Source organism: Bombus vosnesenskii, unplaced genomic scaffold (genome assembly GCF_011952255.1).
Source record: "Bombus vosnesenskii isolate JDL3184/JDL3185 unplaced genomic scaffold, Bvos_JDL3184-5_v1.1 scf7180000013315, whole genome shotgun sequence".
NCBI classification, from domain to species: domain Eukaryota; kingdom Metazoa; phylum Arthropoda; class Insecta; order Hymenoptera; family Apidae; genus Bombus; species Bombus vosnesenskii.
The window spans coordinates 685,280-707,129 of NW_022882961.1; the positions used below are offsets into that span (position 1 = coordinate 685,280).

The 21,850-nt window shown below is 37.4% G+C and overlaps 1 protein-coding gene across 2 annotated transcripts in view; it reads left to right on the forward strand.

Moving 5' to 3' along the window:
• LOC117235321 (disintegrin and metalloproteinase domain-containing protein 10-like) overlaps nt 1–21,850 on the forward strand; it is a 161,799-nt gene that overhangs the window by 116,252 nt on the left and 23,697 nt on the right. For both annotated transcript variants that reach the window (XM_033497214.1, XM_033497215.1), the window contains exons 5-10: nt 4,198–4,468; nt 6,492–6,650; nt 8,309–8,493; nt 14,055–14,195; nt 20,722–20,846; nt 20,972–21,100. In XM_033497214.1, the coding sequence (XP_033353105.1) occupies nt 4,198–4,468; nt 6,492–6,650; nt 8,309–8,493; nt 14,055–14,195; nt 20,722–20,846; nt 20,972–21,100 (1,010 nt within the window). The remainder of the gene's footprint in view (nt 1–4,197; nt 4,469–6,491; nt 6,651–8,308; nt 8,494–14,054; nt 14,196–20,721; nt 20,847–20,971; nt 21,101–21,850) is intronic.

Consider the following 21,850-nt stretch of genomic DNA (forward strand, 5'->3'; position numbering starts at 1 on the left):
CATGAATAGGAGCGAACCGTGGAAATTCATAGAGAACGCACATCACGTTGTAACGTAACCAACGGACACGAATATCGCGGACAGAACAGTGGGAAACTGTCTTTTCCCGCGAAAGCCGACGTCACTATTTTCGGAATCTGATTAAAATCTGAAAATGGAAATCATCAACGAGGAATATTTATAAATTGTTAGATATTTAATAACTCTGACCCTTTTGACGCGACAGAGTATGAAGTAAAATCAAATCATTCCATCGCTTCAGCTTTTTCTGCACAAGATTAATTAACTTTTACGCTTATGCGGGGAGGCATGCGGAATAAAATATCACGAGCTGATATTCTGCTACATGAACTAGCGATGGAGTAAAGTATAGTGCGAGCAGGTTCAAATCTAATTGAAAGTTTCGAACTTCTAACACTTTTAAGTAGGGTCGAACTTAGACAGAGTAAGTTTAAATTGCATATAAGTACTATGAGATGCTTTCAATTATAATCGTACTTCGTCTAAATACATTTGCTTAATAGTAATTTTATTAGCCTTAGTATTTGAAAAATACTATCGAAAGATATCATGTCGTTAACACATCTCAGTTTTAACGCGTTTCGTTCCTTTCTGATGAATCGACAGCGATTTTTCTGTATTTATGCGAAATTTGAAGATAGCGATGATATATTTGCCTTCGAAAATACAGTTTCCAAAGGATATTCCCATGACGCAAAGCATTTTAGAAGAAAGGTACTCAATGGAATTTTCAGCCCAAAACAATAAAACATCAGCTGCATGATATATTGACAGAAATTTGGCAGATCAGTATTCGATGACGTTTAAAACGCGTTTTACGTGTTCTAATCTTTAAAGGATGCTTTGTCTTTTTAGTGCTACGAGTTCTGTACTCCACGTTCGTTATATTTTGAGCAAACAGGGAGAACAAGTAAGGCGATACTTGAAATAATATCAATCATACTTAAAGTTAGCGAAGTTTAAAATTCCAAGTTAATCGATCAACGAGGATGGCTTATATTTGCTAAAAGAATTCCGATGAAGCTGGAAAAGATAATTCGACTATAATTAAACTTGTCCGTATTGTTCATTCTTTATTCGATCTCGATTAATTAAATCATTTTCCATCGGAAAACCTAATGAAAAATTTTGGGCTATTGTTTTCCAGAAATGATTGAGCTTATATTAATAGAGATGCGTAAATGGATTCAATGCTTGAGATTAGAGTTTGAAGAAGGGTTAGAAATTCAGGAATACGATTTCCTATGATTAATTGGAAAATACATCAGATTTTATTAGAATTAATTTATTTGTTAAAGGATTATATATCTAATGCCCTATAAAGCTTCCAGATTCTCTATTATAATCGTGTATAAATATATGCACTCCAACCATTTCTCACAATTGATTACTGATTATTGAAAAGCAATACGTCGTACAAGAGATGTCAAATGCTTAACGACGATTCTAATCTTTGCCGGTGAAAACTTTCGCCCCTATTATACCTAACATTTCTAAATATTTAGTATTCTCTCTAACCATTTTTCATATACGGTTGTATGTTCCAAACATTGTAGGTCCTGACAATATAGATATATATATTTTACTTGAAGTAAATGGAAGAGATTGTAAAATAGTACAAGAGAGTATACGTATACCCTTATATTTTAACATTGTTTTAGTATATCATTCAATTATAGTTTTGTTTTCACTGTTCCAGAAATATCATTTTAAAAATTCCTACGCTATCCAATAATACACAACTCCAAATATTGAAGAGCAACGTTATCTTTCGAGTAACAGTTCTTTCCTTTAACTTTGCATTTTTCTTGCATTCTATATGTACACGATTCTCGACAGAATAGAAGAGAACCACATGCGAAGGAATCTTACAGTGCGCACCCTTGTATGCAAAAACAACAGGGCATTGAACGTTGCATTCTCAACTAGAAATTCTCAAAGGTAAACCGTGGTTATCGTTCCATGAAACGATCGTACCAAAATGACAAATACCTGTATAGATTGTATTTATCTATATATACATATTTAATATATAGATTGTATTATAATTTCGGGCTTCTCCGATTACACATTGTTATATAAACAAGAATTACAATAACCTCCTCTATTAAACGTATTACACAATATAACTGCGCGAATAATATCGCAAACAATGTCACCACGAGGATCGAAATTTATGTTGTAACGTGATAATAGTTAATTAACTCAAAGTCAATCAGCGAAGGGTAATCGACGCTCGAGCTGATCCATTTCAAAAGAATGACAAACTCGTTGATGAAATGGACATCAGAGGATACAATTCAATTCCATTTCGCTCGAATTAATCAATTGTTCGTAATTTGGAAGATGTTCGGTGTTGATGTATTAAAAATTCAATTATCTGCTCCAATAGGTACGTGCAGGGAAAAAATATTACGAATTGTGTCCAGTGAAAAATTCGGACAGAATATTTTGATCGACATCCAGGCCTCTAGCTCTTCTCATCCACGACAATCTATTTTTGACACGTTTGAACTTTGCAGCACGGATTTAAATAGATAATAGAGATAGAACATAAATGGATCTGGGCGAGCGTCTACGTTAAACGAGGACACAAAATATAGGAAAATATTGTAACAGCGAATTTAATAAAATTATTTAAAAAAAGAATGAAGGAGGATAAAATAGGAATAGCTATTCATATTCAGGATTAAACGTAAGATTTCAAAATCAAATTCTACCGAGGATGAGATTAAAGTGTAGCGTTATAAAAATGCTATGGACGTTATTTCATAATCCGTAGAAAAATGTTACGAAATATTCCGTGAAAAATTGTTTTCATTTTAAATGAGTATCGTGCACACATTTTGTCACGTGTATGTACGTAGAATCGTTTAATAACCACCCTAAATGTTAAGTAAATATCAAATAATGAATAATACAATACATCGCCGTGAACGTTTAATCTCGATATTAAACTGCAATTAAGTATTGAACAAGCCATATTACGATGTATGGAAACCAATGTGGTGCCCCGTATTTATACATTTACAGTAGCAATGAGTGGATCTCTATTATGAATTCTCCCACTAATATGAATTTTTTATGCTGATTAATCTCGGCTTACGATTTGCTTTATTATTATGTATACCCTTTAAACTCAACAATCTGTCTTTACAACATTCCGAGTAATGTTGAGATTACCAAGATACCAAATATAACTTTGAATTTTATGAATTAATTGGAATATATGTAATTCTTTGTCGTTGATATGATTATAGTTTCTCATAATAATTACTTTCTAAATCATTTTACTACATTGGCATACGGTTAGTATATTACCCAAGGATTTTTCTTATCGAATCACTTTATTCAACAGTAAGATAAGGAGGGACCTTCGAAAAAAGAGTATAAAAAGAAAACGATCGAATCACACATACGAAACCCGTCGATGCATCATCGATCTGATATGCTATGATGATGCAACGGATCAAACGTATATAAATTCGCACTTGCCGGGGCCATGTCCGAGCGGGCAAACGTGATATAAACGCGGATTCTTCCGTACGCGGTTCTTGCACGCGTAAATCTCACGATTTACGAGCACAGTAGCAACGTTCAGGAAAAAGATGGTCAAAGTGACTCAGGAAGCATACCGATGTGCATTCACGCTAGACATCAACGCTGATCGAATTCTTACAGTTCTCTCTGAATATCACAATCGGAAAATTAGATCTTTGTCTCTCTTTTTGACATCGACAACTCTAAAGAAGATTTCAAATATTGCATAAAAAGACTTTGATAAAAAGCACTGAAAGGGAACAATGTCTCTTTTCAGTCAATTTACATATCGAATTTTATTTTTCCAACATTGTGGTTATGAAAGAGAATTCTGAAGATATGTTCGGTAATTTCTTCGTCGCTTCATTTCTTCTCCTACTTGAAACCTAGAGTTTTATGAATTTAACAGAAACTAGAATATTAATAGTAACGTGATAAACTATTATATAATATTTTTCGTTAAGTCAAAGAAAATCTTCTGCATATTTTTTATTTGTGTTCCTGGCTTCTGAAACGTGTCTATTATTCCGATATCACATATAATATATGAAACCATATATAAGTCCTTCATACTGTTGCATTTACGCAACTTTGACTAAACAACATAAACTATTAATTCTTTATTTTTTGTTTCAGACGATGAGAACTCGTCGGTACATGGAATCGTAACAGAAGAGGGACTGTTTGATGGAACTATCTTTACAGCATCCGACGAAATCTATATCGAACCAACCAGCAGATATGCTCCCCTCGTATGCCATCGGCAAGATGGCGAAGATAAAGATACAACAGACGCTGTGCATCACCATACGATCGCGTATCGTTCCGTGGACGTGAATGTCCCACGTAATAATGGGTATCCATGCGCCAGTGAGCTTTTGCGAGAGAACACGTTAAATGAATTAAGGTAAATACGTTTTAAACTCTTGTGTTTGCCATTAAGCTAATTATTTCGACGTAATAGTACAACAACATGAAAAATACAATTTCCCGCATGAAGACTCTGAAGACAATTTAATTAAATAAAACATAAATTATACTTCGTTATTCATTGTCCGCTGTCATCTTTGTTCCTTTGAATAATGTAAGAAGAAATTCAATTGGCCGTTCACAGTTGAATTTCCAACCTAGTCTTGCATTTGCGACAGCTTAGCGTGCAATTTGGATGTATAATATCTTCCCGTATGATCTAACACGTTCAATATTCCAGGTACAAACTTAATATCGACCGGCTTAGTATCTACTGACCGGTTTAATAGAATTTCAGATGGCACCGTAATGGCGGTTAACTGTACGAGAGATCAAGCATTCCAGTTTTACATTAGAGATCGCGATAACTAACGTTTCAAAGCATCGGTGCCATGAATCGAAGTTAACAAAATTAGTAGGGAAGCTGCGCGACACAAAGGCTCTGCAAGGGAAACCGATCATTTCCTGAGACACGCGCGTCAAAGTGCACTTACGATTACAGAGAGAACGCATTTTAACAGAGAATTAGAGAGGGAAGCAGCTCTAGCATTGATTAATTATAATGTTCTCTGGCATGGAACTCAGAAAGAGTTGCTGGAGAGAAGGAAACAGATTTTAAGTTATCTTAAGAATTGAATAAATTGTATTACATGGAAATTTTAGTTTCAGTTACGTGATATTACCTACGTTCTAACTGACTATTGTAGTGGCTCTTAAATCACATAAATCTTCACTGTAAATTTTCTTAATTTCGAAAGTTTTGATCCATAATTCGATAATTATATTTTATTAAAGTGAATTTTTATATTTTTTTTCAAATTATTATTAATTAATCCAGTCTCAATTAATAACATCTTCTTTCTTTACTCATATAATTTTTTCTCTACGCATATAAAATAAATCAAAGTTTTATAATTATCCAACTGCGTGATTAGAAAATAAATATATATTTAACACAGATTAGATTCTTACCTCGTTTCATTTCAAAGTTTATCAGTGAAATGAGTTTTGCGGGAGTAATGGCGAATCTCATCGGATATTCCGGTCAGATGGCATAGAAAGAATTCGAGGCAATCTTTCTATCTACGTGCAACAACCTATCGTTTCTTCTATATATCGAGGTCGTTGGAACAGCGTGGCGCAGTCTCTAAACACTTTAAGCGCTCGTTTCGTCTATGACTTCACTGGTGAATTTTCAAAATCACGTCACGCGCACGCAAGGAATTAAACGGATACAGTGAAAAAAACGCATAAAACGCGGCAACTGCGTTGGTATATAAAAGACTCGTAAAAATGGAACGTACTGAATCTTATAAAGAAAAGAATAAAAAAAAAAGAGAGAATAAAAATGAGAAAATTTAGCGAGTTTTAATATACAGTGTGTACAGTATACGAACATATATTTAATCAAAAAATTAATATACAGCATGAATCGCATAATGAATAATTGGTTGCTTAAATACTTTTATGGTCTCTGCGAGATATATGCTTGCACTAAGTATCTTATAACATCTATATACATTTTCAGATTTACTTCAAACTTGACCAATGTAATCATGATAATCGAATCTCTTTACAGTAGCAATATAATTTTCAAATGTTTCGTATAACGTACATAATATACTCATATTATTATATGAGTGTTATACAATATTACTCAGAAAAGATTTGTACAAGTATTTGAACACTTTCGTGAAATGCTGTAATTCAAAGATGTGGCCTTGGTCATCTTGATACGAACGCGTAGAGATTCGACAGGAGGCCCGATGGCAACGATCCTCGAAGTAAATTGGCTTCAAGCCTGTTACGTATTACCCAACATATGTCACTCTTATCTCCTTGCCGCACCCCGACGATTTCTCTCGTTTATCCCGGGCGGCCGGAGTTGATCAGTTCAGCATGAGGGATTCACTGGCGCGCTGTAGTTTTCCAAACGCTTACCGACGAAAAATCGTTCGCAGGACGAACAGGACGTGGAGTGGATATCTCGGGGACACAATGCGACCGCTTTATCAACACCTGAACGAGGGGAACTCCCGCGCCAAGCCGGGCTTCTATCCGAAAGACGTTAGGAAGAAAGACCCCACGGCGAGCTCGCACAATTTAGAGTTACTCGATAGGTAAGCTTTTCAATTTAATCTTCCTTTTTAATAAAAACTTTACAAAAGATTTGCACATCCTGCCAAGAAGATGCTGAAGTTTCCTTCAATTTAAAAATGGTTTGCCTACACATCTACGTTAAGCCTTTGAGTCGGCTGAAAGTGAATATCGTCTGTCTGATCGCGCCGAGCTAATACTACTTGGGTAGTCTGTTTATCGGGGATGAGTGGGTAATTCGTCACTCGAATTATTAAACTCTTGTATATATAGGAGAATTTATTGGATAACAAAACAGTTATATGTTACAGAATTATTCATTCATTTTTCTACCATCTATACTTTTTTCATGTAATAATTCTCATTCTGACAAATAGATTCAGACAATTTAATCAGACAGAAACTAAAATGTTTCGTTAAATAAAGTCTCGCTGTACATTCCAGTATACATATATCCCAATATAATTTTTTGTATTTAAAAGCCTCTATTTTTCATAAATCATTCCATAATTGTTAAAAATTCATTATAACATATTTACATATAGAAGAAATACCTAGACTAAAAATTACTTTATTTTCATCAATTTTTAATTCTGTGGTTATAGAAAGAACGACCCAGTTAACAGGTTAACTCGTTTTAGCTGTCTGACCATGAACCGCCTCGTTTCACTCATGTCTCCGCTGCAAGTTGCATCGAAAAGAGGCCAAGTGTCTTCCGTGCAACTAATTGAAATCCCCCGTTTCCCCTTTTACGGTAGCGACTGGAAGTTGGAAAAAATAAAAAGTTATACAGCCTGTAAAAGTTTTACACGGTCGTTCGTTCTCGATCACCGGTCTCATCCCCCCAACCCTCTTCCCTAACCCTGTTCGACTCTTTTCTTCCTTCCCGGTTGTGTTCAACGTTTTCCACTCTGCTTCCACTTAGCCCGTCTCTACGAACACGTCGATGAAATATTCTAGCAGATGCTGGGAAAGCCAGGTCAAAGGAAGAAAGTTGCCCGTTGCTGGGGAAGAAAAGCACAACGGTTACTTATCGTCCCGTCGATTCTTCCTCCGGACTGTTTGCCGTGCTATGCTTGCGCTTCCATTTAAAGAGCACACCCATTTCCGGGCAGAGAAAAGCCAGACTATCCGGCAGCGAATAGCGATGAAAACGTCAAAAATCGAGAGCAAACACCATTATCGAACAATCCAATTTAACGTTGCCCGCGACCGAGTTATCCTTATCGGACGTTTCCCGCAATCGGATTCTTTTTCTGGTGGAGAGATTTGATTTGTTGTTCAAGTGCGGATCGCGTATCGGTTAAATCGACTATCGCGACATCGAAAATCCTGCTCTTTTTTGCAGCCTACGAACCAAGTTCGGACGTAGTAAACGTAGAATCTAGAAATTTTTTCTGTTCACCGTTGAAGTCGATAACTCAGTTATCTTGTTGTTCAAACTTCAGGGATTAGAAATTAAACAATTTTATTTCTACGAAATTCCGTGTAATTAGGAGGGTATAACACAGGAAATATGTTTGAAATGAAAGAAATTTCGAATTTTGGAAATATACGGACATTAATCAAAATTCTTTTGAAGGCGCATAAACGGAAATGTATTATTAAATTAAAGGCGATAATGCTTCTTTGTCAGGCTAATTGTATTTAGTGAAAACAGACGTCATTTCTTTGCAATCAGATTGTACAGGGAACGATATTCTCGAGTGCTCCGCAAAAGGACGTCCGTGGATCCGAAGAAAACCACTTGTATGTTGTACCTGCAAGCGGATCACACGTTCTTCAATCATTATAAATCTGAAGAGGCCAGTATCGAGGTGATGACTCGGCATGTACAGCGTGTCAACTCAATTTATAGATATACAGGTACATAAAAATTATTAATAGATTACGATAGACTGTAATGTTAGAGTATAAGTTAGGATAGGTGATACATTGTAGATAGTTTAAGGGAACAGAACTATCGGTGATGAGAACCGATTGCCGATAGTTTTCTGTTTCGTTTTAATGTAAGTAGGCGATTACTGGCTGATAGCTACGTGCTGTTCTTGTGAAGGACGTAGGCTTAAGCCAAAAAGAATGTGGATGAGTGTGTGTGTATGTTTGTAGCATGTGTGCGTAAAGACAAAAGAGTCTTAGCCAGCTCATCTCTTTCTACCTAGCAATAAAATAACAGTTTAACCTCTCGTAATAGTCATCCGCTCTATTATCCTTACAAATCTGATTAGCGTCTGTTGTTCCATCAAATTCCAACAAACTTTTCGTCCGAGATCGGTACATAATTCGTCGAAATGTCCTATAAGATTGGTCGCCGGAAAAGAAGTATCAGGACAGCAATGAAAATTCTTTCGTCTTTCCGGTGTAGCAATCGGCAACGTTTCCTCCCGAACTAACAAGTGCGCGTCTTCTGTCTCATTCCGCTGTAATAACTTCGCAAACCAATTAAAACTTTCCCGGACCTTCCAGTTAAACCAACTTTCTGCCAACGGCGATCGGAGGAAATGAATGTTCCTTAGCCTTACTGCGGTTCCTTTCTGCGCTGCGACCGATTAATGTCAGTTTCTGTGTCTGACGTTGACCGATTGATTCCGTGGAACTTTATTGCGCCGCTACACACACCTAATGCGTAAACTTTAAACGATGGTTATCAAGGAATAAGACGGGAGCAGAATCTAGAAAAGAATCGCATACTGCCTCCCTGAAATTGCTTTCGTTCTACTCTTTCGAATAAAGATAAACTACCCCCTTCTTTCCTTTGATCAAAAAACTTTTCCCCAAAAAGAAGCAGTACATTAGGGTAAAATAGCGTTATTTGACTTAAGCCAAGTAATTTGTCTCGTAATTCGTCAGATTCGATTATAAACAATTTTTAAACGATTTACATTTCATAACTTGATGGCTCTACCTTCCTACGATGATATAACTCGTCAAAAGGAAAGAAGTTCGTCCAATATTAATATTCTCGATATATTGAATTTTAAAACGCCCAAGATTAAATGATGCAAATAGCCCTATTTTACTGTATCTAGTCCACCATTCGAGCTATTCAATTTCAGCAATTTCTTGATTATTATTTCGGCCCTACGTCTCTCTAGAAATCTGTTCTTTGAAGCCGAAACTATCCACGCAAATTATACATATAATCCGCCGTTTAATGGAATTATTTCATCTACTTCGAGTACAACTGAGAAACAATCAAGTTCATCGATAGTGACGTTCAGTACAGGCGTACAAAGCTTCGCAAATCAGAGGAAAGCGTTCCTGAAAATCTCATTTGGCCAGTGCGGCTTGCGAATATTAAGTAAGAGCGGACGCACAGGCGAAGCACGGGCAAGCTCGTACTGGTAGAAGGGCTTTAAACATCGCACCACCTGCCGTAACAACAAGCAAATATTTGTGTCTCGTGACTGAGCCGTGTTTAACGTAGCGTGACCGCGCCTACACGCGGACTGGTCTAGTGTATTACTTAGACTTCCCTATCTCTTCCGTCGTACGATTCGCGGATAAAGCTAGTCTTCCGCTGACGTTTCCGTCTTCGTCTCCTTTCCCTCTTCTTCCAACCCTTTCTCTTTCCTATTTGTTCGTTCCGTCTCGTTCTATCTAACTTGACCGAATATATACTGCGAGTTAGGATATCGATCTTCCGGAACGATGGTCGCGCGATTATCGGCCATCTCTACACGCGAACATTTCGGATGACCGATCGACCACCCCTCGGAAATGCCAGCCCGAACGTACCTCCCTTTGTCTCCGGATTAGACGGCATTAACTCTCTTCCCATCGCGATATGTACAACTCGGTGGCCGCCTAGCTAAACGCTCTTGTCCGACGAGAGATCCGGAATTGCACCGATTAAGGATTGCCCCTGTCCCTCTTGCATTACGATTCCGTGTTTCTCCGTCGATTTTGCACGACTGCGCAACCTAACGAACCGACTATTATCTCCCTGCTAACGTCATGATCTTTCAAAATTTCGATTTAACCACTTAACTCCATCGCGTCAATTTAACGGTGAATTATTTGTTTCGTGTTTATGTCAAATCTTTCAAACCTGAAAGCCAACCAATTAACTTTGCCGCGCTATTTAAAAGCGAATTAATGTTTCCGTTCTATCATTGCGATTTTTAGGATTTAAATTTAACGTCGCAATCTTTGAAATTTATGTTTAACCGGTCGACTTTATTACGGCGCAATGAACTCACCGTGTAAACACCGTGGACGCGGCTATTATATAATATTACGGAAGCTCGGTGGATATTATTACGGTAGAAAATGAAGCTAACGCGATAACGGGATATCGCGACGGTGATATCGGTCAAAAGTGGAAGTTCGAATGTTAGTCATTACACCTGGGACGCTTGAGAACCCTGACGACCAGCCGCGTTTACGATCCTTATCTGGCGCACTCACGTAAAAAAAACTTTATTTCCGAGCGGCATATCCGAGACAGCTGTCACGCGACGCGTTACCCCTTTATTTGTTTGCGAAGTAATTTTTTACGACATCGGAACGCGAACCAGCAACTTTGTAACACGAGTCTCACGTGACGATCGCCTTTTAGCTATTCAATAATAAGCACCGTCTGTTTCCGTCTTTCTATATTTTTGTTCTTTTAATTTTATGCGTAGAACATAGGCTTAGAACAAATTTCTCGTGACTTGTCGCGATAGAAATAACTCTGGAAAAGAAACACCTATTTTATACAACTATACGGTAGCAGAGCCTGGTTGGTCTGATTATGCATTGACTCGTTCTACTTGATTTTATTCTGCAAGTTCTCTAGAATCTACCTCGTGGATTCGATCAGGAATAATTTTAAAGCATTAATTCGTTTGAGGTTGATCTTTAGCCAACGGATAGTCTTCTGAAATAAGTATTTCAAAGTCTTGTTGTAACTATTAATTTTTTCCTTTATCTTGAAATTAATGTTACTTATTAATTTCACGCGATATTCTTTGCGATACTCCTTTTAAACGATTTTATTTGTCCGATTACTTTTTCAATACATATTGATAACGATAAGACGAGTTTAATTTCCTCATGTAAGATTTCTTTTTGCGTTTAGATCGAACGAATACTAAATAACGTTAGTTATATTGTTTCCATAATGTTGCGTCGTGCAACACTCTACCTGAACCCGGCCATACACCGCGGGTCAGACAGACCCCAGATGTCCGCTCATCCTTACGGCGTACCCTCAATAGCCTCAAGTACCCGTCATAAATCCCAATAATTTGCTTGCTCATACCGAACAAATATCTTTTTCTAAAACACTTTCTAAGGACTATTGTCTACCATGGCTGGACAAGGGAAAGTTGGGCTTTTTCATGTACGATGCTTCCTAATAGCAACTTTCTATCGAAGGCAGCTAAGACCCTTCCTAGCCCACCAACCTTCGTTTGAACATAATTAACAACTAATCCTATTTTCCTCACTCTCTTAGCCAAAATTGTCACCAACAAATCCGATGGTCCCGTGCGTTAGACACACCCACCCTCAGCTTTCCTCCGCTACAGCATCGTCACCGAACATCGCTGATTCTTCAACCTTCAAACATACAACATCCTTCGACCGGGTCTACACCCGAAGATCAGTCACTCATTTACTTTATACATACGCACCAGCGTAACTATCTGCTTCACAAAGTGTTGGAATAAACTGTCATTCACACCTTGTTGCATCAGTGTCATATTTAATTAACCACCTCTATTATCCTAATCGAAATAGGGGATCGATCATTTCGTGGCGTCGATTATCTAATCGTAACGGGAATTTACGACTCCCGTCGGCGTGCTTCCTCGCGATCGCGGCTCTCCGCGAGTGGTCGAAACACATAGATTGAAAAATATAGAAAATTGATGATATTACAAACAGTGTTTTTAAATCAGTGATCTAAATCTAAATTAAATGTTATCTTGCTGTTTGTTTCTTAAGGATTGAATTTTAATCGTTTATTTACGTACCGAAACTAAGAAATTTAAAAAAGGCGAGTTGATCGGTTTGGCTTTTGAGAGGTATTTCGTATAGTAATCTTTAGTTCCTTAAATTTTCGTGTGACTGTATTTGAAACATGGAACTTGCATTTAATCGTTAAATAACTTTATCGGAAAGCAAACGCATGCAAATATGGCATCCAATAAATGTTTCAGCCTCTTCATCTTCAATTTTCTTGTGTTCACTCATACTTGGCTGTTTTAGAGCATTGCATTTGCATTATTTAGAGATTTAAGAAGCCTTTGCTTGAAATTGAACCCGATATCCATGTTTTCATCAGCACACGTGCTACCACGATGTACACAGAAGCGGACCTGATTAATGCAACATCAAACTTGAATACAATGGATTTTACGTTAATTACCAAATGCACATATATATTACATGTCAGATATAGATGTAACGATGCTCGGCATTGACGTTGGAATAGGTTGCTTGCGTATGCACACGCGCAAACATCTGGAGACATTACCATGGAATTGCATCGTTTATATGAGATTGGAAATCTTACTATCGTATCTTCTATGTTTCACTGCTTTAACGTACAAGGTGTCTTAATCTAAATCGAATACCTAAGTATCCTTCATTTTCACGAAAATGTATATATCATAGATATAGATGGAAATGCTACGAATGCTCAAAAATTGAAAGAAATGATCTAAATATCTTTCGTCCATAACATTCTTCTTCCTCCTTGGAATCATTAATGGAGATCTTAATAAATAAAATAGAAAAGTTACTGAATTCAATCGAATTAATTATCATCTCAATCATCTTACCATTAATATTAATCACCAATTTGGATGCTTAAATATTCTCTAATATCACTAAAAATAAAGGACACATTTAAATGTCGTATTTATACACGCGATACTGAACATTATTTTATAATTCGACATGGCCGATTAAAAGTTGAAAGATCGGAAAGCTTGAGCGAAAGACGAATTTTCCGCAGAATAAAATTACGCTTGACTCGTAACTTTTTTTGCGACGCGCTGTCAAAATTAATTTGTAATAATGAGATCAATCAAAGAGATATGCATGAACGGCCGTTGGTTCGTTTTACACTTGAAAAATCATGAGAATTCAGCGGCGGGAAGGAATCGCGATCGCGTGTCACGGAATCGTTTTTCCAGTTTCGATTGGTATTCCCGCGGAGGAGGTGTTTGATTAAATGCTTTCCACCACGCGACGGTTCAACCGTTTCGGAATACATTGATCACTGGGGGAAACCCGAAAATTACTCGTCTGGAGCCCCGGTGATTTTCCTTATCAGCTATCGGTTACCTCGATGAGTAGTTCCTCTCGACTCCTATGAATTTCACAGTACCACAATGTCTATTCCGCAAACGGACTTTAATCCGTTCAATGTTGCAATTTGAATTTTTCATTTCTCCTTTTCCATTTCGAACGTATTCTTCGCTATTTTACAGATTTCAATCAGGATGGCCAGCCAGACAATATTAGCTTCATGATAAAACGCATTAAAGTTCATAGTGACGATGCACTGAACGATCCAAGCTACAGATTCACTGGGACTTATGGGGTTGAAGAATTTCTTGAGCTGTTTTCCGGTAAGTAAATTATGCATTACTCGTACTATTGACGGTGTTATACATTTTAGAAAAAAGCTCAAAGTTTGAAAAAGTGGCGAAAGTTACTTAATCAAAGTAATCTGATATCTCATTAATATTATATCGTACTTTCGTACGATTAAGTATATTATGAGATGTTGATTCCTTTGACGAGAATTTCTAAAACAAATTTATTGTTTCAAGTCATAGAAAGCATTAACATGAAACGGAACGTAGAATACCAGGAGTGAAGTTAATTAAAGAAAAGCATTCTTGAATTGAACCCGAAGGTGAAAGGCTTGACTAATCCAAATACATTGGTATGCGTTGGACATCGCCCGACGAGAATCCTTGAAAGTACTTTCGGCACTCGTTCGTTAATTAAAGTGCTCGTTTGCGTGAAATTTACACGAAATCGTCGATGCCAAGGCCCGATGAGTAACACGTTGCACGGCGCGACTTTTCAACTTTAATGAAACGTCTCGTGTCGGTCATCATTGGCTCGTTGCAAAGTGTTCGTTAAGCGCAAACTCCTCTGTTCCGTGACTTTAAAGCATCCTCGGTTCCGCCGGTAGTCGTTATCTAATACCATAGTTAATAAACACGTGAAGGTTAGATTACACAAATGAAAGCCTACACCACATCTTCCCTATCGAAGGCCATTAGGGCGAAATGTGCATTTATCACCTTTTGCAGAGTGATTCTCTCGTTAATTGACTCACAGGCTATAGAAATACATTCCAAGATTTGGTTTCCATTATCGTGATGTCTGACTAAGACACTAGCTAAATTGTCTTATTCTATCGTGCACTTCTTTCCTTTCTTCTTCCTTATTTCATTCAATTTGTCGTTGTTGAACAAACGATTACGATATTAATTGGCAACACACTTTCAAGCCTCTTTTGTAAAGAATACATTTTCTGAGTTGACTTTCATTATTTTGCTATCTAAGGCACTGGGCAACTAGATTGTCTTATTTTACTTGACTACCCTTTGTTTCTCTGGACTGTCTTATTCTACTTTATTCTACCTCCTTTCTACTTTACTCTCTCTTCTTTTTATTTTATTGAATTTGTTGTTACTTTAAACAAACAGTTACGTTATTACTGAACAGCGTTTAATAGATATACAATTACATCCACACGCTTTTTACAATTTCTCATACGAGATCATAAAGATATAAGACACACGAATCGGATCATAAAACATCGCGTGACAAAGAAACCACGCCGAATATCGGCTTCAAATCTTTACCATTCGTATACCAAATATAACCATCTCTCCTACAGTCGATTAATCGTTGATCCTTTCTTTCCCCTCGGATTTCTCTCATTTCTAATCAACTATTCCTAAAAATGTCAAACGGAACCCACAATTCTTCCATTCTTTTGATTTATTTCTGGAGTCGGTGTTTCCCCAGCTTTCTAACTACCAATCCTACCCTCGTTCAAAGAACATGGCGAGGAAGTTTCGATCCATCGATCCGTTTTCACCAAGAATGCCTCTATGTTCGAGTAAAATCCCTAATAGTTGGACGAGACTATCGCTTTATCGAGTAACGTTCGGTTCAATATATTGTGATATCTCGAATGTGCTATCTCTTTCGCGGAATCCCGTCATTCCACACGATTAATTCGTGTTCAGATGTCGTACAGCAACAACTGACAGAGAGCTAGCCAAGAAACTATATCGCATTAAAGTTTCCACCGAACGAAGTTAAAGTTTCCATATAGCCGGGATTAATTATTACCAAACCACATCTCCGACGAGTAACGAATCGCAGCTCCATGTGGTTGGAATTCCTAAGTTAGGATCATTGAAACCATATAATATACAGGGCGGTTGGTAACTGGTGGTACAAGCGGAAAGGGGGTGATTCTACGCGAAAAAAGAAGTCGAAAATATAGAATAAAAATTTTTTTTATTTTATTTTTTTTTTTTAATTTTTCCATCGAGACAACGATCTACAGTGAAATCCGTTATAACGTACCGCATGCGTACCGAGCGAAAATTCAAAGTCGATTTTCTCGAAAACAAAGCCTCAAACGAAAAATTTTTATTCTATATTTTCGACTTCTTTTTTCGCGTAGAATCACCCCCTTTCCGCTTGTACCACCAGTTACCAACCACCCTGTATATAGAGTTGCTTTCGACGTTCCTTCGAGCTGATTTAAGCCGCCACTTTCTCTCTATCCGCCTATACAGCGCATGCTTTTGAAGATGGCTACTATGAGTGTTTCTCTATCAGGAGCTATTTATGCGAGGTGTGTCACCTTCTAGTTTTCATGTGGTGAAAATAGTTTAATTAAAGGATAATCGTGTTTTTATCTTTCCATGGAAATAAGAAGATTGGTAAATATCTTTGATATAGAAAGACAGAAGACTTTTTAAGTAACTGGAACTAATATAATTGAAAAACTTTCGTAAAAATGAAAGCTTGAAATTAATTGGTCGTCATGACATGATAAAAAAATAAAATAAATTTTATAAATTACAAGCCATTTCGTTATTGTATTTAGCACAAAAATATAATATTTTTTGTTAGAATTTAATCTTGGGATTAAGATTAATAATCTGTGGAAAACACAATGTTTGTGTTTGAAATAATATAATGTGATATTTATTAAACAATTGTTACACGAATTATAAATGTGCGTTCTGGAATGTAGACAGTTGGCTAGTTATTCACAGACTAACTGGCTTAGTGACCTATGGCCCTTGAAAAGGTTTAGAGCCCCACTCTCTATGCAGTAATGAGTGTGACCTGTGTGGGTGTCTGTGTGGCGTCATATGTGGCACAGAACCTTCTAGTAGCTTCTCGACGTGCCCATCTAGAATGTTCCATCCATATCCTCACGTTTCTTCCGGCGTTTTTTGAAAAAGCATGCACGTGCTAACTGCCGTGGTGCATCTCACGAACGCACGCTAGTGGGGATGGCGCTGGGCAACGAACGGAAGAATCCGTACGATCAATCACCTTATCTGCATGCGATTGATATCGTTGTATTCCAACATTTTTAAAAATAGTCTGACTAATATATAAATAACTAGTGAATTGTCAATTAAGTAATAGTATTAGTTGTCAAATTACAGGACAAGAGGACCTATTTATTTAATTTGTTAAAAGTATTTGATAAATCGAGTTACAATTTGACGCAAATATGATTTTGTCCAATTTAGCAAATTCGATTTCATCGTTGGTTCCATTCCATTATTTATGAAAAATATTTGCACCGTAGATGACATTTGCAATTTTAGAGCCAGTAAATTTTGTCGGAATATAATATCGATTTTGTTAGAAGTTACTTCGTGTTACATATTATATTCTTCTACGTGAAATTTGAAAACCAAATGATACCTAATACGATACTTAATTAGGTTGTTTAATATATCCATATTATAATTATATTCAAGTTATTGATTACATTAAAACGTTAATATGAGTTACCTCTAGGGCATTGGTGTACGCATTCCCCAATGCATTTGAATTTGCATTGTCTACCATAATTACGCAATTTCGGTCGAAATGTTTGCAGTTAGCGCGATGACTAATAAGCACGATTGCATCGTTAGGGTTGTAGCGCGATTTTACTGTCGAAATCCATTTTTCTTCGTGACCAATTAATTATTTGGTTAATTAATACAAACGGCACAAATTATCGACATGAGAAAAACTAAACCAATGAACATATTAGTTTTATATATATTCTCTTAATTTACTGTATAATCCTTATTTCATCGCTCGGTTCATATATTTCCTACCCCATATCTAATATACACAAGCCAATGCTAACATTCCACGCCCAACATTCCCTATCTCACACCACTCTTCTATTTCTTACGTTCCTTATTTTATTTCTCAAATCTTGCATTCTCTACAGCAAAATTAATGTACGCAAACGAATACTAACATTTTGAATCTAATATTCTCTACCCCATAACAGTATTCCATCCCTTACCATTCGCCATCCTTTGTGAAAACTATATCCTACAAGTAAATTATTCCATTGTTCTTATCAAATTATTTAATTTTACACATAGCAAGTAAAAATCTGCCTGCAGCCGAAAATTCCGAAAATTCTATAATTAATTACAGGTTCGCCCGCCACTGATTTTTACAGAGAATATTTCGATGAAAAATTCAGTACACGCGTAATCCCATTGGAATTTCGATGCAGATTACGCGGACAATTCACGCAGGCACATTTGTCGAGTGTCAGGATAATGTAACATCGTTTCACGTTGCTCGGTGCGACAGGTACAATAACGTCTCGTCGGAAGAGCGTCTGTCACCTTCGCGTTAGTATTTCGCTTCGTGTTTCGCTGATATAATAATGGCCTGGCCGTTATTAAATAACAGCTACTCGTTCCTGGAGAACGTTCTAAATATTAACGGTTCTCTCTCTGCGTTGAAACGCGACACGGTTTGCCTTGAAATTAGCCAGTCGAGAAGAACGAACCAGAGCAAATAATTTTCAATGAAATAATCGACAAAGAGAAACACACACACACGGTCTGTCTACTAGTCGTGGTTATTTCATTGACAATGAGAATATCAGCGAAATGGTGTCTCATTTTGGTAGGTACTAAATTGAAATCAAGGTAGAGAACATTGAACAGCTCGTACCGGTACAATAGCTGATGTACTAGGATCGAGAGAAACACAACCGAGCAGCAGTGGACCATGACGTATTTGCCGCAGGCATACAGTAACCAAATATGCCTCCTGAGACATGCTACACAGCAAACACGTATCCCACGTTCTATTCTCTCCCCTTGCAAAAAGCAGCTGCCGTGCATGCAGACTGCAAAAACCATTGTGCAAAGAACCGGGCTTGTTTTCCCGATGATCCGCAGCACTTTTACCTTCCACACGCTTGTGGCCACTTCGTGGTTCCGATAGCTCGATTTTGTGCTCGAAGGTTGAACAACTATGACTGATCTATTATCTACGTAGATCAATCTACAAGCATTAGGCCATTTACTTGGTACATTTATTAGAAAACTCGAAAAAAATTGCTTTTGATTTAATGTACTAAATTGTAAGATACATATAATGTCAATGAAATAAGTGGAAAATGGAGGTAATGCAATGGAAAAAAATTGCAGTGGAGTGGAATTGAAAAAAGATATTTTTATCGTTAGCTTAAATATAGAAAATTAATTTTCCTAAGGCCACGTGCTTTATTTCAATCGTAAAAAGATAATACATCCTCAATTTATCTAATAAACTATTCTAAGTTTGGTTACTAATTTCTAGCGTTAAAATTGCGTAAAATATATTGTCTTTGCTTTCTATCTTTCTTTTCCCTTTTTAATAGCAAACGTTTGTCCATCGGGCACAATAGTGCCCTCGCTGGTCCGCGAAGTACAGTTGACTTTGGAAGAACGTGAACGCGATGAACACGCTGCTGGACGTCCGTAAACAACCCTTTTCATTGAAATTCATGCACGACGTTCACAGAGTATTCATCGCTCGTTTTACTCTTCTGTTCTCTCTCATTTTTTCAAGCGCCACAAAAAATTTCCGCGAAGGAGAAGGGCGAATAAAAGGGGTGTAGACGAGCGGACGTTCTCCTTGTTTTTTTTTTCCTTTTTTTCCTATTTTTTTCATATACCCGGCTACCGAACACACCGATCCCAACGGAGGAAAGTTGCTACAGCATAAAAGTTCGCCAGAAATTAAATTACCGGACATTCTGGACGCCTGATTTATTATTTTTCCCGGATAACATCTCGGCCGATGTTTGGCCGCGTCGGCTGGGAATTCAACGCCCCCTCGAGCCATCCTCTTTTTCGCGCGCGCCATCAGAAATCCAGCCAGGTGAAATACTGCCAAGGGTAGAGTGGCCGAATTAAAAATGAAATTAATTAAAAGGCTGCGAACGACGGGTATTTGTCTCCGTCCCTCGGAAATACCAGCGTGAGACGCGACGTTCTTGATTGGATGCAACGAATTCCAGGGGTATTGCGAGTACAACGGCATAGAATTTTGTCCGTTAATTCATTCGCGACAGATTAACAGCGAACGAAATTGATTTACACTCGAACTTTCGTGATATATGTACATATATATACATAAATCGGTCAATAAGAAAGTTATCTCCTCCCTCCACCTTTTATTCTAAAAGAGATATGGTGGATTGAGAGTCATTGTGGTGCATGTACGGTTGTGGACAGAAATAAATGGACAGAATAGTGGGAACAGGTATCAATGAAGTTTCGTTAAACATACAGTTACTTCGTACACAGAAATATAAACATAAATAAAAATTATTTACTAAATACTTTATAATGATCTATAAGGATATATGATAAATAAAGTTATATAACAGATCCACTCGTATTAAGTTGATTAAATTTCGTTGATACCTATTTTCATTGTCTACACATTTATTTTTGTCCGCTAGCGTATGCTTACGTATTCTTATGTGCCTAAGTATTTTACGGACGAAATATTATAGTCGATCAAAGATCAAGAACTGGCAAATTGTAACGATTAATCGTCCACTGAAACTCGTTACAGAAGAGGACTATGACGCGTTCTGTCTATCGTACATGTTCACGTACCGCGACTTTGAGAAGGGAACTTTGGGCTTGGCATGGACTGGAGATCTGAAAAATGCTGGCGGAGTTTGCGAGAAAAACGGGGTAAGTTCTGTTCCGAATGTAACGAAACTAATTCGACCGTGCCACGTCTAAAATAACATCGTTCCGCGGCGCATTCACGATACTCAGACAATTACCTCGAGAACTAACGCTATTTCGTCTTGCAGCACTACAGGGGTAGCATGAAATCGTTGAACACCGGTATAATCACCCTCCTGAACTACGGCAAACACGTACCACCGACGGTTTCTCACGTCACCCTCGCACACGAGATCGGTCACAACTTCGGATCCCCTGTAAGTTCAACGGCGCATCGAGGTTGCATGCTGTCGACGCGTACGGCGAATACATTTGAAAAGTTTCGAGGGTTGTTTCGGAGACACCACCCCGTCGAAGCAATCGTGATCTATGCTACGATTGTTCTAATGTTTCTTTTTTTTTTCCTTCTCTTATTTCTTTCCGAATCAAGGAATAGTACGAATAGTAAAATTGCATTTCTTTGATATAAAAGCAGAGGGGTAAGTTTCCATCTAAAGAAGGTGTTTGTGGAAAAAATCCTGAAGCCATATCCTGAATAATTAAGCGCTGAATTGTTTGAAAACTTGCCGTTGGAATTTTACGCGTGGAATAGTGCGGATTCAAGTTATTTCAAGAACGTTTACACACGTGTTTCTTGCTTGTGCCTATAAAATATGAAGAATTTAGAAAATTTGAAATATAAAAAATATTTAGTTGGAATAGTTAATTACATAGGAAAATTGGAGACTGAAAATTCGAAAGTTCGGAGATTGGAATATTCGAAAATTAGAAAACTTTAACATTTAGAGTCCCAACAACTTCTACATATGTACCCGCGTGTTTATTCCCTAGACTTCGTCGGAGCTTTGTTCTCGCTGGACGTTAACACGAGGAAAGAGCCATTTGATAGCCCATTACGATCGAAACTGTTTCCGCGAGAAAGGTCCAATTATTTAATTCGCGTGGCTACAGTTGCTGGGTGATTCAAAGGGTAAAGGCACGTCAACGTCGGAGTTAATTACAACTCC